Source organism: Myxocyprinus asiaticus, chromosome 31, assembly GCF_019703515.2.
Source record: "Myxocyprinus asiaticus isolate MX2 ecotype Aquarium Trade chromosome 31, UBuf_Myxa_2, whole genome shotgun sequence".
Taxonomy (NCBI): domain Eukaryota; kingdom Metazoa; phylum Chordata; class Actinopteri; order Cypriniformes; family Catostomidae; genus Myxocyprinus; species Myxocyprinus asiaticus.
Genome location: NC_059374.1, coordinates 43888127 through 43906319, shown reverse-complemented (window position 1 = coordinate 43906319; position 18193 = coordinate 43888127). Strand labels below are relative to the sequence as shown.

Here is an 18193-nt window from a genome sequence, read left to right as displayed (position 1 = left end):
TCGAAGCTTCTGACTGACGTTCCATCAGAATGAAGAAGTTTAGCCGACTGATCACTGCCATCTCCAGATTATCATCTCACTTTGAGAATGATAACGGTTCTTCCTCTTTCTCTCCTTCTCTTCACTCCTCCAGCTCTCCTGCAGATGATCTCTTGGAAACAGATGTAGCTCCTGATATTTCACCTCGGATCAGATCTCCGAGCGGAAGACCCAGGAGAGGAGTCCCTCTGCCAACCCCCAGAAACAGTGAGTAGACTCCTTCAGAACCCTGTTTGATGTGTGTTGGTTCTGTCCATGTGGAGATGCAGTGGTTGGGTATTTTTGGGGTTGTTTATAGTCATTTAAACATGATTTGCTACTTGCCATTGGTATGCATGTCAGGTGAAATAAGGGGGCGGGGTCATTCTCATTTTAGAGAGCATTTGATTGGACAAAGATTTGGATAAACCCCTATTTGAAATATTTTCCACCAAATCAAAGTCAGGTGGTGTAACCAAAATGCAGGTAGCTATTTTATTGTTTATGTTGACAAAAATCATAAAACAGTGCGGATCTCTTTAAACCCTCAAGACTAAATTTTGAAGAAATAATGTTTTCTAAAAAAGCACATTTTGTTCAGGTCATATGGTGTAACCCTGAGAAAACTTCTTAATTATTCTTGACTGTAAAAAAAATATGTTTTATCTTGAAAAATGTGTTTGAAAACTTTTGAAGTGAAGGATTCAGTTGCGTACACTTACATTTATTCAAGGAAAGTATTTTACTACATTTTAATTGATGGTTACACCACATGACATTTTTAATTTCGATAACATATATACTGTATATATATATATATATATATATATATATGTAGAAAATGCTATCAATGTGTTTAAAAACAATTAGGGAAACAAAGATAAACATTTTATGAGCTTGATGTCTGTTTCAAACTATATATTTTTTAAAGTTTTCTAATTTTTGTCTCACCGGACATCCTTATTTCTCATGAAACCTGTCAAGAATATGTCCTGGTTCTATTTTACTCCAAAATCAAACGAAACTAAAAGGAAATTATATTTAGCCTGTATAAAGCCTATTTTTAGGGCCATTACATTTTTTTACATTTACATTATTTTCATGACAAATTAATGAATTTATAGATTTGTATTGACCAGGAAATGTTTTGACTGGTTTTGTGAGAATCACACTACTACACATGACCGCACCTCACAGAGAAACGAAATCCAAGTTATGAGTTTCACAGAGATTGCACAGAAAGTGACAGTGAAATTATGTAATATATGTGAACCGGTTTTTCTGTTTTGTAATTAATGTTTTGTTAAAATCTCTAAAGATCTCAATGCACTGTTCGACAGCTGGAAAAGTATATATAATAAGAGTAGTGTCATTGCCCATCCTTTCTTCCTCAAAACTACTTAAAGAATCATTAAAGGAATTAAGGAATCAAAATCATTAAAACTCCTTTATTCTCTACAGAAGCTTGTGTCTCCGTGTCAGCTTGAGCTGTAGATCTCTTCTGACATGTTTTGACCTGTAGATGATCTGTAGTAGCTCTGTGTTAGTGTGTGCACTAACCTTGTTAGTTAGTTAGTATGACCTTGTGCAATTTTTAAACCCAAAAAGGCTGGATTTCTAATATATCTAATAAAAATAAATAAATAGTCTGCTTGTGCTGCTCGCTTCAAAGATGATGTGCGCTGCTCTGTCCTGTCTGTATTGTGTAAGTGCATTATTAAAATGTTTTTAGAGCGGCTCTGTGCTACACTACTCCATCTCATGCTCAGAGTAAAGGCCGAAACATACTCTACGCAAGTCTGTATCGCTAAACTTGATGTGTTGTTATTGAATACAGAAGGTAAGTTGCTATTATGACTTTAAATTACTTGCTCAATAGTATTCTTTGCAAACTGTTGCTCCGCCATGACAGTAGTTGAGTTGAAAGAGAAAACTCACTGTTGAAGCGGACAGTTCACACTAATCTCACTATAGCGTCCCTTGTCACAATGTTAAGAATGCAACGCGTAGTTGTGTTTGTAATGTATTGTTATGAATACACAGTGGATAGGTACAATGTAAATACGACATTTTTTTCTCTCTCTCTGTTTCACTGTTTTATTTATTTATTTGTTTGTTTGTTTGTGGCTGAACTGAAAGAGTTCTGAGTTTGGTTCTTTTTAAGAGAACTCAAGTGTGAACCCTAAAAGAGTAGCCTTTTTAATTGGCAGTAGAACATGGGCAAAACGTTACCAAATTTTGGTCAAAAGGAATCACAAACTAGTTTTTTGTTTATCATAGTGTAGTTCTACAGAGCCCCTAAGAGGACAGGGTGGGAATTTTTTTTATGAAATAGTTTCGCGTTCCCTCACTATAGTTTCGCCTTCCCTCGCAGTAGTTTCGCGTGCCCTCGCAGTAGTTTCGCGTGCCCTCGCAGTAGTTTCGCGTGCCCTCGCAATAGTTTTGCTGTAGTTTCGCCTTCCCTCGCACTAGTTTCGCCTTCCCTCGCAGTAGTTTCGCGTGCCCTCGCAGTAGTTTCGCGTGCCCTCGCAGTATTTTCGCGTGCCCTAGTTTCGCGTTCCCTCACTATAGTTTCGCGTTCCCTCGCAATAGTTTTGCTGTAGTTTCGCGTGCCCTCGCAGTAGTTTCGCGTGCCCTAGTTTTGTGTTCCCTCACTATAGTTTCGCGGTCCCTCACAATAGTTTTGCTGTAGTTTCGCGTGCCCTCGCAGTAGTTTCGCGTGCCCTCGCAGTAGTTTCGCGTTCCCTCCCTATAGTTTCGCGTTCCCTCGCAATAGTTTTGCTGTAGTTTCGCGTTCCCTCGCAGTAGTTTCGCGTGCCCTCGCAGTAGTTTCGCGTGCCCTCGCAGTAGTTTCGCGTGCCCTCGCAGTAGTTTTGCGTTCCCTCACTATAGTTTCGCGTTCCCTCGCAATAGTTTTGCTGTAGTTTCACGTTCCCTCGCAGCAGTTTTTTGTGTAGTTCTACAGAGCCCCTAAGAGGACAGGGTGGGAATTTTTTTTATGAAATAGTTTCGCGTTCCCTCACTATAGTTTCACGTTCCCTCGCTGTAGTTTTGCTGTAGTTTCGCCTTCCCTCGCTGTAGTTTGGCATGCCCTCGCGGTAGTTTGGTGTTCCCTCGCGATAGTTTCGCGTTCCCTCGTGATAAATTTACCATGGTTCTAATAAAATAGCCATATTTTAACTTTGATATTCATTGTATTTTGATTTTATTACAAATACCATGGTATTTTTAGTAAAACTATAGTAACGACAAGATTAATAAAATTAATAATAATAATAAAACGGTTTGCCTAAAACAATCATGGTAACTATAATATTACTATAGAAAAAACATGTTTTCCAACAGAAACTATGGTTACTACAGTTAGAATATTGATAGCACTTTATTATAAGGTTAAATTTTTTAACATTAGTAAATGCATTAGGTATCATGAACTAACAATGAACAATATAATTTTTACAGTATTCATTAATCTTTGTTAATAAAAAAACATTTTTCATTGTTAATGTTAGTTGGAAGTGCATTAACTAATGTGAACATATACGGCTTTTGATTTTAAAAATCATATGTTGAAATTAGCATTAACCAAGATTAATAAATGCTGTAAAAGTATTGTTCATTGTTAGTCCTTATTTACAAGTGTTACCACAATATTACTATAGTAAAACCATAGTTAAACTATGGTATTTGCATAGTAAAACCATGATACCCACAAAATTATGATTTTTATTACCATCATTTTCATTTTCCTGTATTATCACTATGATTTCACTACAAATATCATGGTTAACATATGGTTATTGTAGTAAAACCATGGGAAATGTATTGCAAGGGAAAGCAAAATTCATTGCGAGGGAACACAAAACTATTGCAAGGGCATGGAAATCTTTTTGAGAAAAAAAAACCCCACCCTGTCCTCAAAGGGGCTCCGGACAGTTCATATCACTATCGCAGTATTTTTCAAAATAATCGCAGTTTGACTTATTGTCCAAATCGTGCGGCTGTATTCAGAACACAAATATTTGCATAGTCCGCTTTTAAGTGTATGAGTGTCAAAAGCATATGTTTGAAAAGTAATTGTTACTCTGGATGTCTTTAATTTTTACCGTCAATTCGCATGGGATAAGCAATGTCTGTAGATATCACAGGGATGGATGTGTCTAGGGATGCAACGATGTATCGGCCGCTGATATTTATCGGCAAATTGCTGACCAAATTAAAACCATCTCCAAATCGGTGAAAACAGCTATGTGAAAAACCAATGGTTCATTTATAATAAATTATCAACACACTTTGTAAAATGTCTTTGAACTCAAATGCACGATCCAGAAAAAATTATAGCAACAGAATGTAGAAGGGTAGGCACACCTAAGAACAAGTAATATTTCATTTTTAATCATTCTTGTTCTCACATTAATGAGGAAAGAACATCATTACAGACATGACAGACTTTGAAACCAGCAAACTTTGACTTTTTAGACATTGGTATGGTATCCATATTGAAAGCTTAAAAATAGACTGCAATCTACAATTCAGTAAGTGCTTCAATCAGCACTGTGTAAGCAAGCGGCGCCCTCTAGCGGTCTTTATGAAAGGTCCAGTTATGTTGGATCTGTGAATGAATTGTTCTTTTGATTCCGGATTCATCCACAAGACAGGTGACTCACTGTTCCTCATACTGTGTGATTAATTCTGTTATTGAACTGTTCTACAGTTTCTTTCTTTGACTCATTAACTTCTTTAACTGCTCTCTGTAGAGCTGGATTCAGCAGGAAGCTCTGACGAATATGACGATCACGACTCGGACCACTGCAGAGACACTAAACTCATAGACATGGCCAACAAGGTGAGTCAAGAGCTTTTTACTTATGTTTTTATCCTCAAGACTCTGTGTGTTTGATTGGTGGGAACTGTCCAAAAGGAACAGATGCTGTATGACTGACAGCTGTTTCATCCAATAGATGTCCTTGATGGTTCCCAAGGAGACGAAACCCCGTTACAACAGCCTGTGTAGCGATGACGAGCTACTGGATGATGATGGCTGTTGCGAATCCATATCAGATGAGTGAGTTTTCCTGCTATGCATTGTAGGAAATTGAACTGCTCAGAAATGACATCATCTACTCACCCTCATGTCGTTCCAAACCTGTATGACGTTCGTTCTTCTGTGGAATGCAAAAGAAGATATTAAGCAGAATGTTCACGCTGCTCTTTTCCATACAATGAAAGCAGACAGTGACCAGGAGCTATCAAGCTCAAGAAATGACAGAAACACCATAAAATATTCATGAAAGAAGTCCTTAAAACTTGTGTAGTATATTTCAAGTTTTCCAAAGTCATAAAATAGATTTGTGAACAACTTAAATTTGGGTCCTGGTGGATTTTTGGGCTGCCGCCCACAAATTTTCACACTCAAATTTAAAAGCTCACTATTCACACATACTGTGGAATAATTGCAAAAAAGTTGGTCTAATTTTTCAGAGAACAGTCCAAACAAAGAAAAAGACTCCAATTATTGATAAATAATAATGTATGTGTTTATAATCTTATGCTGAACAGAAATGTATTTTGTAAATATGTAATTCTGGTTCTGTTCACTCTACCTCACTTTGAAAAGTCTGATTTTATTCCACTAGATGGCAGAAACCACTAGAAAAAATAATATTTTCTCTATCACATTCCATCACAATATACAGATCAGAAATGTAGGTGGCGCTCTAACACATTTTATCCCTCACAGATGTGCTCGTCCATAGACATTCAGTCTAATTTTCAGTTCAAGCAACACCCTCTGTATTTCATTGAATATCTCGGCCTCTGAGTGGACTAGAAGCTCAATCTAGGTGTCATTAGAAAGATGAGATCCTCCCCTTTGCGATGTGTATAACATTTTATCATCAGTAGTCGAAAAAATATTTTACTGATGATTTGTTTTGCATGCTTTTCCTTCTGGATGGCATAGTTTGTTCTGGACATCTAAGATATAACATCAGAGTAAAATGGCTAATTTTTTAGAAAACTCCCTAAGGTAAAAGCAGATATAAAGTTTTTGGCTATTTGTGGCTCACAAATGCAGTTATCGGAGCATAAATGAGATGTTTGTATTTGATGATTTACAAAAATCATATTTCACTTTGTGATTCTTTTGAAAATCTTTTAACTTTGGTATTATGGCAACAAGATTAACTATACAGCCACATTCCTGAGAATGAGAGCTTTCATTTGATATATGACTTGTCCATTTATGTGCTATGTGAAAGACTTTTATTTTGATATAAATATTTCTACCTCATTACCTCTAGGGGGCGCTAATTTTCAAAGCGAATGTTTCGAGTCCTTATATTGTCATTTTAAGTAACATAAATGCAGAAGTGATGTTATATCTGAAAAGCTCAGATTCTAAGCTTTCAAATGATACCTCATAAGCCTGACTTATGTATACAGAGACTTTAACGTTTTACACAAACTATTTTTAGCAATATAGCGCCCCCCCCTTTAGGGTTTTTAGAGTGTGGTTTCAACAGAACTTGGAATATAGTGTGTGAGTCATATGGATACATTAATGAAGTTTAATTAGGAATATTCTTATTTTATGGAAAAGAGCAGCTCTTTTGGTGTTACATGAAACACAAGTCATACGGATTTGGAATGGCATTATTATGAGTAAATGATGACAGAATTTTCATTTCTGGGTGAACTATCCCTTTAAAGGAACAAGATGAAAGTCAGTCAATTACGCAAACATGTAAGTTCCTGAGGCATTAACCTACAGTTAAATTTAGTCACTTGATGTTGATTTGGCAAGTTACAAGTGGTGCAATATAATTATGTAATGCGATTCTTTTAAAACCCCTCCCATTTCTCTCTCTCTCTCTCTCTCTCTCTCTCTCAGACGGGGTTCATGGATCGAAGATTTCAGTTTGATCCCCAGCTGTCAGAACAGCATCTATCTGCCAAACACAGGTCATGTTAATGCTCCGCCCCCTCGGGAAGACTCCGCCTCCACTCTAACCCCTGTTATTAAAATGGGCTGGCTGTACAAGAATCCTCCACAGGGGTATGATGATGTGTGTGTGTGTGAGATAACGTGAGAACAGTTTATACTATCCTGCTGATTTGGGGATTTTTTAATATGTAAATATCTTCTTGTGAAGCTAAAACTTGCCAAACAAGCCTATTTTCTCTGATAGTAAGATTTTTTTCATGGAAAGGTATGCAAAACATGGTTTCTACTCCCTGAAAGATATTAATAAATTAAATGAAACATCTCACCGGTCTCTGTGACAGCTCTAGACTCTGTAAACAGTAAACAAAAATTTGTCTGCGGTCTGTGACGCTTTCTGCCTGTCAATCATTTTGCGCATTCTCATACTATTGTAGTTTCAGCAAATTATTGAGGCTTAATGCCATTTTATGCCATGTTGTTTATAAACGTTGTCAGATGAGGGTGCTGTTTTGCTGCTGTTGTTTTAAACAGCGTTAATAAAGCTCATTTGGCATCTTTGGAGTGTAGAGTTTTGGAAAGAGGGGGCGTGGCTAATCCAACGGCTCAGTCTCGTGGAAGTAGAACGTCTGAAATCATTTACAGCACTTTTAATGCGTGAAAATCAGTACATTTTTAAAATGTTGAAAGTACAACAAATACTACCATGATGTATTAATGTTACAATTTACTTTAAATGAAATGCTTACCCTGAAATGGTTTTTGTATCTTTTAAGTGGCTGGGTGAAACTACAGTTAGTGAGTGAACCAAATTTATGAGAAAATAAAAAAAAATAAAAGGGCATCCCTGCAATACTTTGGTCATTTGGCCTAGTATGGCTTGGTATTGATCAGTGTTGGTGATTTTGATTCATTTCAGTGACTCAATTCTTTTGATTCTGTTCACCAAAAAGATTTGTTCAGATTGTTCATTGATTCATTCATTGACCAGTTTTGCAAGTTACGCCTTTGCGCCTGCAGATGGCACCAAATGACCGTCTTTTAAGTAATTGTATTGAACCAAAAGCAGTCATTCATGACCAGAAGCATCATTAGCATTCCCCCACAAAACAAAGCATATCTATTATACTGTGAACTGCAGAGCATGACATTTTATTGAGCTATACAAAAAAACAACAATACTAGCCTATAAAATAATTATGATTTTCAGTAATGTCAGTATTTCACTGTAATGTGTGGTCATCGCTCACTTTTATTCCTAATTCATCCAGCCGCTTTTCTTGTTGAACAAGATTGATGAACTGAATGAACGACATGCAGCTCCTCGTTCATGATGACTGATTCATTCATCTCATTCAACGAGTCAATGAATATACCAGTACATTCAGTTCATTCACAAACGAGATGACCAAGTGGATTGTTGAAGGGGTGTATTTGTTTAGTGGGTCAAACCAATGATATGCACCTTCACAGTTTGCTATCGAATGCTATTGTCCCACGCTTGTCAGTCTTTGAAAGCAACACAAATGGAATTTTCATGTCTACAAATGTACGAAGACACTTAAAAATTTGGGTTTACCCTTTAAGCTCTGAATGTGTTTTTAAAGATTTCCTGTTTCAGTGGCATACCCAAAATTAAAGGCTTATAACTTGACAAAAAAAAAAAAAAACAATGAGGGTCAAGTGTTTGGTATCATTGTAAAGAAAACTTTTCATATTTTTTTAATGATATAGATGGAGACATTCTGAGACTCCCAGACTAAGAAACTGCTGAAAAATAAGAAACTAAAAAATAAAAAAAAACTACTTTTTTCTGATTTGACATGATATATCTTTGGGTGTAATATAAGGTGGATCCAAAAAACTGCTTTTGTTTTGTTTCCAATCATGTCAACTGTATCTGAGAAAATAATTGTTTTGATATGACAAAGCAATCAAAAGTTATAACATCACAAAAATAATTTATCATAGTGTCCAAAAACATCTCCAAACAAATAAAACATAATAATTGTACATAAGAACTAATTACACATGCAAACACAACAATGACTAAAGGTTTGCATAGCATGCAGACATGATTTTAGTCATGAGATTTCACAGAATGAGTTTCATTCTGTGTCATTTGAGTCATCATTGAGTCTGTGTCATGTATTTGGCGCCATCTCCTGGTGGTCATATGTAACATTGTGCTTCATGTGGATTATCTAATGATCTCTGCATCTGATTATCTTGTGTGTGGACTCGTTTGAAAGATAATCACCTCCTCTAAGTAATGTGAGATTTTATGTTCAGTTTATTTTTTTGAAGTTATAAGCAAAAATGCGGCATATAAGCAACACCAACGTAATTTTCAAAGACATATTCTTAGCTATTACTCACTATATTTTTGTCTGTGAGTAAAACAAATAGGCTGGTTGTATTTTACTCTTTGTTGAGTAAAATAGTTTTCCAACAACATATGACACATGACTATTTGATCAGTTTGATGCTTTTAACTGATTACAATAATATGTACAGTGCAGCGTTTTTTTATATAAATGATCAAAACGTAACACTTCTGATTTATCTGCAAATTTCAAAGCACTTGTTCAGTTTTGGTCATAATGTCTACATGTATTGGAAAGTAGAACTTCTAAACTTTCAAACGATACCTATTTTGTGTTGGTCAAGACTGTAGTTAGTAATATTTTGACAATTATATTTTTTCTCGTGGGCCCATCTGAGCTTAAAGGGTTGAACACAATAACCGTGTTTGTATAAATGGCAGGTCATATTTTCTTATTTTTTGTCAAATGCTGTGCTTAATTTTTACCAAGACATTGAAAAAGTACAAGAAAATCCTAAATATGTTACACTGTGCACCAAAGCTCAACATTTCCATTCGTAATTCATATTCTTTTAATTGTATTCCCTTTAGTCATTTTTACACATTCATAAATTGGGGATTGTGTTTTGTGCATACCTATAAAGTTGTCTTAATGCATTTCACCCCTTTCTCTCCTTATTGAACACGATCGACTCTCAATGCCGAACTGAACGAATGACATGTCTCCTCTCGTTTAGCAGATCTTCGCTCACGAACGAGATGACCGAGTTGTTATATAAATAACTCTCATTTGTGTGTTCCTCATCTCTAGATTATTCATTTAGATCAACATCAATGCCTATAGGGGTCCTGGGTATCTCAGCGAGTATTGACTCTGGCTACCACACCTGGAGTCACGTGTTCGAATCCAGGGTGTACTGAGTGACTCCAGCCAGGTCTCCTAAGCAACCAAATTGGCCCGGTTGCTAGGGAGGGTAGAGTCACATGGGGTAACCTCCTCATGGTCGCTATAATGTGGTTCGCTCTCGGTGGGGCGCGTGGTGAGTTGTGCGTGGATGCCGCGGAGAATAGCGTGAAGCCTCCACACGCGCTATGTCTCCACGGTAACGCGCTCAATAAGCCACGTGATAAGATGCGCGGATTGACGGTCTCAGACGCGGAGGCAACTGAGATTCGTCCTCCGCCACCCGGATTGAGGCGAGTCACTACTCCACCACGAGGACATAGAAGCGCATTGGGAATTGGGCATTCCAAATTGGGGAGAAAAGGGAGAAAAAAAACAACAAACAAACAAACAAAAAACATCAATGCCGATTAAAAGAATAAAACATGGATAAATGAGCATTGTTGAAAGCAGCTTCATGAAACTCACCTGTGATTGGCTGGATGGTCGCTCAATCAGCCCAAAGTAACAAAACACAAATAATACTATATACAGATCCACCATTTGGACTCGGTATGTGTTTAGCTTGGATCCACAAATACAACTTTTTTTATTGTAAATATTGAGTTTGGGTCGGAGAGTCATAATTCCATTAGGAGGTGCTACAGTTCTCCCTCAGGCAGGATTCAGAGTTCATTGTGTGTGTGTGTGTGTGTGTGTGTGTGTGTGTGTGTGTGTGTGTGTGTGTGTGCAGGTCTCTGATCTATCAGCACCGTTGGGTTAAACTTGATGCTGAGTACCTGAGATACTTCGACAGTGAGAAGGTGTGTATTTGTGTTCAGCTGCATTCTCTTTGGTTAAAAGCACTAGAGTAATTTACACTACAGGATTTATGGCATGTGAAATTATTTCATTTGCCCAAAGAATTCACCTAGAGGCAGAACAACATACTTGATGCTCTTTAAGAAACACATCTGTAAGCAGTATGAGTGTGTGTTTTTGAAATGTGTCATCACTTAACCGCTATCAAAACTGCCATCAGCTGCTAATTGTACAATTGCTGTTTGTCTGCAGGACGTCTATTCCAAGCGGATCATACCAACTGCGTCCATCACGGGGGTCGTCAACGTGGGGGATCTGAAGTTTGAAGTGGTGACACACAATCGCACTTTCCTGTTCCGAGCAGAGAGTGACTGTAAGTGTACAGTGAGTGTGTTTGTGTTTGTGAATGAGAGATAGACAAATAATATTTGAGATTGTGGTCTGGTGAAACTAAAGCTGACGTGAATTTCTACCTTCACAACACAAGCACAACACTCACAAATAAAGTTGTGACATTCCTTTTGTGTGTTTTATTGTGTGTTTGTGTCAGTGGAGAGAAACGAGTGGGTAATGGTGTTGAAGGATTGTGTCGGAGCGCCTCGGCCGCAGACGAGTCTGGATTTGACCTTTAACTCCTGCGTGGCCTCTGAGATGAAGGGTTATCTGGAGCTGCGGGGTCTGCGCTCTAAGCTCTACACGGTCGTGTGCTTGGATAAAGTCTTTCTCTACAAAAACACTGAGGTAAATACTGTGTGTGTGTTGTGAGAACTCTGTTTTGTGTTTGTGTTGCTCAGTGTTGTGGTGACACATTTAAACCCTTTAAGCTCAGATGGCCCTACCCGTGGACCTGCAAAAAAAAAAAAGAAATTGTCAAAATATAAATAACTACAGTCTTGACCAACACAAAAGCTCTACTTTCCAATGCATGTAGACATTATGACCAAAACTGAACAAGTGCTTTGAAATTTGCAGACAAATCAGAAGTGTTCAGTTTTGTTAGTTCATTACAAAAAAAAAGTGCACTACATATTATTGTAATCAGTAAAAGCATCAAACTGATCAAATAGTCATGTGTCATATGTTGTTGGAAAGCTCTCAAAGAGTAAAATACAACCAGCCTATTTGTTTTACTCACAGACAAAAATATAGTGAGTAATAGCTAAGAATATGTCTTTAACAATTATGTTGGTGTTGCTTTATGGAACATAAAATATCACATATCATTACTTAGAGGAGGTGATTATCTTTCAAACGAGTCCACACACAAGATAATCAGATGCAGAGATCATTAGATAATCCACATGAAGCACAATGTTACATATGACCACCAGGAGATGGCGCCAAATACATGACACAGACTCAATGATGACTCAAATGACACAGAGTGAAACTCATTCTGTGAAATCTCATTACTAAAATCATGTCTGCATGCTATGCAAACCTTTAGTCATTGTTGTGTTTACATGTGTAATTAGTTCTTATGTACAATTATTATGTTTTATTTGTTTGGAGAGGCTTTTGGACACTATGATAAATTATTTTTGTAATGTTATAACTTTTGATTGCTTTGTCGTATCAACACACAGTTGTTCTCAGATATAGTTGACATGTTTGAGAACTAAACAAAATCACTTTTTCAGGGCCGCCTTTATGACATCCAGAGATATATAATGTTAAATAAGAAAAATAAGATTTTTTTGTGATTTTTCAGCAATTTTTTAGGCTGAGTCTCACAGAATGTATCATAATCTATATCATTAAAACATTTCAAAAGTTTTCTTTACAATCATACCAAACACTTGACCCTCCTTGTTTTTTTGTTTTTGCTTTTTTTGTCGAGTTATAAGCCTTTCATTTTGGGTATGCCACTGAAACAGGAAATCTTTAAAAACACTAAGGTTAAAAACTCTGATTCAAAACCACCAACTTGCCAAATTTACCAGTGAGAGAGGAAAACTGTGCTCTGTTGTACAGGAAATTCACATACTGCACAGAAATTAATAGTAGTATGGTACTTGTAGTGTGCTGTTCTGACCAGTGTTTATGTTCTCTGAAATGTGTAGGATTATCGTTTGGGAATAGGAATCACCTCAATTGATATGAATGTTGGTAATGTGAAAGAGGTGGACCGAAGAGCATTTGACCTGACCACACCATACCGCATATTCAGGTGAGACATTCATTCATAACAGCTCATATGCATGTTCTTCTCTTCTATTCATATTCTCAACTGAAATATGACTTCCAGGACACTAACTCTCAAATCTGTCTTTAGTTTTATTGCAGATACAGACCAGTTGAAGGATCAGTGGGTGGAGGCAATGCGCAATTCTATCGCAGAGGCATTGTCCAATTATGATGTTGCTGAGCGGATCTGGTCGGAGCCGTCCAATCAGATGTGTGCAGACTGTGGTGCTGCTAAACCCGAGTGGGCCGCGATCAACCTGGCCGTGGTTTTCTGCAAGCGATGTGCAGGTAACAACCAATCACGACCCATCAACATTCTGTCACTCAAAAATTACATATGAATGGTCTCGCATATTAACTTTTGACTTTCATCATCAAGTCTGGTCTGTATTCCAGTTTATTCAGGCCAATAATAACTTACACTGGCGGCCAATAATAACTTACACTGGCGGCCAATAATAACTTACACTGGCGGCCAAAAGTTTGCAATAGTGTACATATTTTGCTGTTTCGGAAGGAAATAGGTACTTTAATTCACCAAAGTGGCATTCAGCTCATCACAAAGTATAGTCAGGACATTACTGATGTAAAAAACAGCACCATCACTATTTGAAAAAAGTCATTTTTGATCAAATCTAGACAGAAGCCATCACTCCAACACCTTATCCTTGAGTAATCATGCTAAATTGATCATTTGGTACTAGAAAATCACTTGCCATTATATCAAACACAGTTGAAAGTTATTTGGTTAATTAAATGAAGCTTAACATTGTCTTTGTGTTTGTTTCTGGTGCTTTAAACCTCTTGGTTACCAGATCAGATCTTTAACCACTAAACCACAGCACACTGGCCAAAAACATTTGTTTCTCTGTGCGACAGGAGAACATCGTGGTCTGGGCCCAAGCATTTCAAAAGTACGAAGTCTCAAAATGGACAAGAAGGTTTGGACTGAAGATCTCATCCAGGTGTGATCTTTGCGTTTGTGATTCTTATGGACCTCTTTAAGTCTAAAAACTGTCTTAAACCATCTTTAACAATCTTTATTTGTCTATAACTGACTACAACCTTCTTTAACCATCTTTAATGGTCTTTGACAGTTTTAATCTCTGTGTGACTGTCTTAACTGCCTTAAACCATATTTACCATTGTCTTTAACAATATTTATGTCAGTTTGAATCTTCCTGTAACCTTCTTAAACTGATTTGAACTTTCTGTAGCTCTCTCTACAGTCTCTACATCTCTCTCTCCCTTTTTAACTGTCTTGAATAGTTTTAAAAACGTCTTTAAATGTATTGCACAGTTTTAATCTATCTGTAACCTACTTAAACCAATTTGAACCATCTTAAACCATCGTAAACTGTTTTAAACTGTCTTTAACTGTCTTAAAAACGTCTTTAAATGTATTGCACAGTTTTAATCTATCTGTAACCTACTTAAACCAATTTAAACCATCTTAAACTGTCTTTAACTGTCTTAAAACGTCTTTAAATGACTTGAACAGTTTTAATCTATCTGTAACCTTCTTAAACCAATTTGAACCATCTTAAACCATCTTAAACTGTTTTAAACTGTCTTTAACTGTCTTAAAAACGTCTTAAATGTATTGCACAGTTTTAATCTATCTGTAACCTACTTAACCCAATTTGAACCATCTTAAACCATCTTAAACTGTTTTAAACTGTCTTTAACTGTCTTAAAAACGTCTTAAATGTATTGCACAGTTTTAATCTATCTGTAACCTACTTAAACCAATTTAAACCATCTTAAACTGTCTTTAACTGTCTTAAAACGTCTTTAAATGACTTGAACAGTTTTAATCTATCTGTAACCTTCTTAAACCATCTTAAACCATCTTAAACCATCTTTAGCTGTCGTAAAAACATCTTTAACTGTCTTGATCAGTTTTAATCTGTCTGTAACCTTCTTAAACCAATTTGAACCGTCTTAAACCATCTTAAACCATCTTTAACCTTCTTAAAAATGTCTTTAACAGTCTTTATCTGTCTAGAAAACACTCTAATGGTCTTGAACAGTTTTAATCTATCTGTAACCTTCTTGAACTAATTTGAACCGTATTTAACTACATTTAGATTAAATCAAGATTTATCTGATAATTCTTTTGCACAACATTTTAAACCTTGTTTAAAAATAATCAGGGTTACATTTAAACCATCGTTTTGATCCTGATTTAAATTTCACATTAAATATGAATTAACTTTAATCCTGTTGGTCCATTACTTAAACTCTGATTTAAATCTCAGTTAGGGATTCATTTTAAACTTGCAGCGTAGGTGGTTTAAATAAAAAACAGATCTACAATTAAACATGAATGACTAGGTAAATGAACAGTCAGCCCTCTGAGAGATGTTTATCATATTATTCGTGTTTGTTATGGTCCGAAATCGTGGGCCGTTGGCTGTGATGCATGCTTTCAAATTCGGAGTGTGCATACGGCGGCTCGTCTCGATCTCGCTGTATATACCCGCTTCCCCATCCTTTACATGCAGTAAAAGAGATGGATCTCGCAAGGAGAAACAAGAGGAGGGTGTTAATTCGGCATTTAACAAGAGCTGTAACAAAAGACAGGTGTTCGTTATTGCTCCCATCCTCTCTAATACTTGCTTCAGTCGACAGCCTGCGCTCTTCATTTCCAAGTAACAACAGTGGCACCGACGCAAGGGGAGGCGGATCCGAGATCCTTGCGGTCGTTTCTTCTTAAATAATGATGCCATATTTTAAAGCTTGTGACATTGTACATGCTGCTGTGACATTTTCTTAACCTGCTTGATCGGCCTTGTGTACTAACGATCTACCGCTAGGTTCAGAATCCATCATGGCGGATACAATTAATTCTCAGGTGAAGGTTTTAATCACAGGTTAAAGGTTGAATCTCTGATTTGCCAAACCGTATTTAAAATTAAGTGGTGCAACACGACTTAACATTTTAAAATACAATTTGGATCAACAAACCCTGGATTAACTCTAAACTCTGCTTAATTTGATCCTTATTGGTGCAACCCACCCTAACTGTCTTAAACCCCTCTTTAACTGTCTTTAGTTATCTTAAACTTCTTAGACTTTTAACCTTCTGTAACCACCTTTAACTGTCTTAAAAGTGTCTTTATCTGTCTTGAATATGTTTAATCTGCCTGTAATCTTCTTAAACTGATTTGAACTGTCTTTATCCGTTTGTAACTGTTTGTCTTAAAATATCTTTAACTGCCTTTACAGTATTTCTGATGAAAACCCTTTTTAACTGTGTTTATTTGTCTTAAACTGATTTGAACCCTCTTTAACTGTCTGTAACCATCTGTAACTGTCTCTCCGCTCCTCATGTCCTGCCTGCAGTTGTTCGTCACTCTAGGAAATGAGCGAGCCAATCAGTTTTGGGCGGCGAATGTCCCACCGAGCGAGGCGTTAAAGGTGATCAGCAGCAGTGAGGAGCGACGGAGTTTCATTACGGCAAAATACCGTGAGGGGAAATACCGTCGATATCACCCGCTGTTCGGCAACCAGAGAGAACTCAACAACGTGAGTCTGAACATCTCTACTGTCATAACACACAAACACACAACATGCAAATAAAGCCTAATCGTCTTTTTTGGTCGTGCATATCTATTTATGTATTTGGTTGTTATTTTGATTTGAGTCAAATTATTGATTCAATGTCTTCTCTCTTAGTTATATATATTTACAGTTGTTCTTTTTGAAGAAAACTTTCTTCTGCAGTGTGTGTTTCTGATCAAGAGTGTGTTTGAAGATTCATTTGTTTAAACAATGCCTAACTATAACTCTCTCACACACACACACACACGCGCACACACAACACACAGACACATGCAGCACCCACACACAGATACACACGCAACAGACACGCAACACACAGACACATGCAACACCCACACACAGATACACACGCAACAGACACGCACACACACAGCACACATGCACACACGCAACACACACAGATACACACGCAACACACACAACAGACACGCAACTCACACACACGCAACTCACAGACACGCAACACACACACGCAACACACACACGCAACTCACAGACACACGCAACACACACACGCAACTCACAGACACACGCAACACACACACGCAACTCACAGACACACGCAACACACACACGCAACTCACAGACACACGCAACACACAGACACACACACGCGCACGCAACACGCAGACACAGACTCACGCAACACGCAACAGACACACAACACACACACACACGCGCGACACACACACACACACAACACACCACAATCACGCAACACACAGACACACACATACACATGCAACACACACACACAGACACACACACAGACACACGCAACACATACACGCAACACACACACAGACACACAGACACACACATACACACACACACATACACACACACAAACACACACACACACACATAAGCTTCCAGGATTCCTCTGTAGTCAGTGGGCAGAGAAGAAATAGACAAAGAGTCCATTCACTGACAGTCACAGATTGAGAAAGAGAGAGATTACTTGTTTACTCTTTGCACCATTGTTGTTTTGCTTTATTTGTGTTTATTTTGCACAATTCAGGGTGTGGCTTTACATCTAAATCACTATGAAAATGATAATTCAATATGACTGCAGGGTTAAAGGAAGCAGAGAGACTGTTTTTGAATCTGTCATTCTGACGGCATGGGGTTTTGTTGACCAGACTGTGATTAAGCCCTGCCCACAGTCCATGTGATCTCGTCACTGGTTCTACTGCAGTGAGTGCTAACTCTGCCCACTCTGAGTTAAGCTCCTCCCACAACCCCCATCTCTGCCCTCACTTCTCTCCCCTCTCACATTCTCTCATTTTCTGTTCACTGCTGTGAGATTGATGTCAGTGTGAGTTTGTGTGCAATTGGACAGAGTCGAGAGTTAAACTGTGAACTTTTAAACCTGGTGGAAGATTTTGGAATCAGTCAGGTGAGTTATCAGAGTTTTTCTCTGATTGTGTGTCTGAAGTGTGTTTTA

The 18193-nt window shown here is 37.5% G+C and overlaps 2 protein-coding genes across 8 annotated transcripts in view; one reads left to right on the top strand and one right to left on the bottom strand.

The window, feature by feature from the left end:
- Window positions 1-18193, bottom strand: part of anapc15 (anaphase promoting complex subunit 15) — a 337271-nt gene that overhangs the window by 239776 nt on the left and 79302 nt on the right. The window contains exon 1 of one of the 2 annotated variants that reach the window (XM_051665019.1): window positions 13386-13393. The exons of the other annotated variant lie outside the window; for it this stretch is intronic. The gene's annotated coding sequence lies outside the window, so the exon portion shown is untranslated. Of the gene's footprint in view, window positions 1-13385; window positions 13394-18193 lie in introns of those variants that run through there. 2 annotated transcript variants of the gene reach the window in all.
- LOC127421811 (arf-GAP with Rho-GAP domain, ANK repeat and PH domain-containing protein 1-like) overlaps window positions 1-18193 on the top strand; it is a 95943-nt gene that overhangs the window by 39014 nt on the left and 38736 nt on the right. For all 6 annotated transcript variants that reach the window (XM_051664940.1, XM_051664939.1, XM_051664941.1 and 3 more), the window contains 11 exons: window positions 134-246; window positions 4776-4864; window positions 4980-5083; window positions 6911-7075; window positions 10925-10994; window positions 11245-11365; window positions 11543-11733; window positions 13056-13162; window positions 13268-13467; window positions 14059-14144; window positions 16528-16710. In XM_051664940.1, the coding sequence (XP_051520900.1) occupies window positions 134-246; window positions 4776-4864; window positions 4980-5083; window positions 6911-7075; window positions 10925-10994; window positions 11245-11365; window positions 11543-11733; window positions 13056-13162; window positions 13268-13467; window positions 14059-14144; window positions 16528-16710 (1429 nt within the window). The remainder of the gene's footprint in view (window positions 1-133; window positions 247-4775; window positions 4865-4979; window positions 5084-6910; window positions 7076-10924; window positions 10995-11244; window positions 11366-11542; window positions 11734-13055; window positions 13163-13267; window positions 13468-14058; window positions 14145-16527; window positions 16711-18193) is intronic.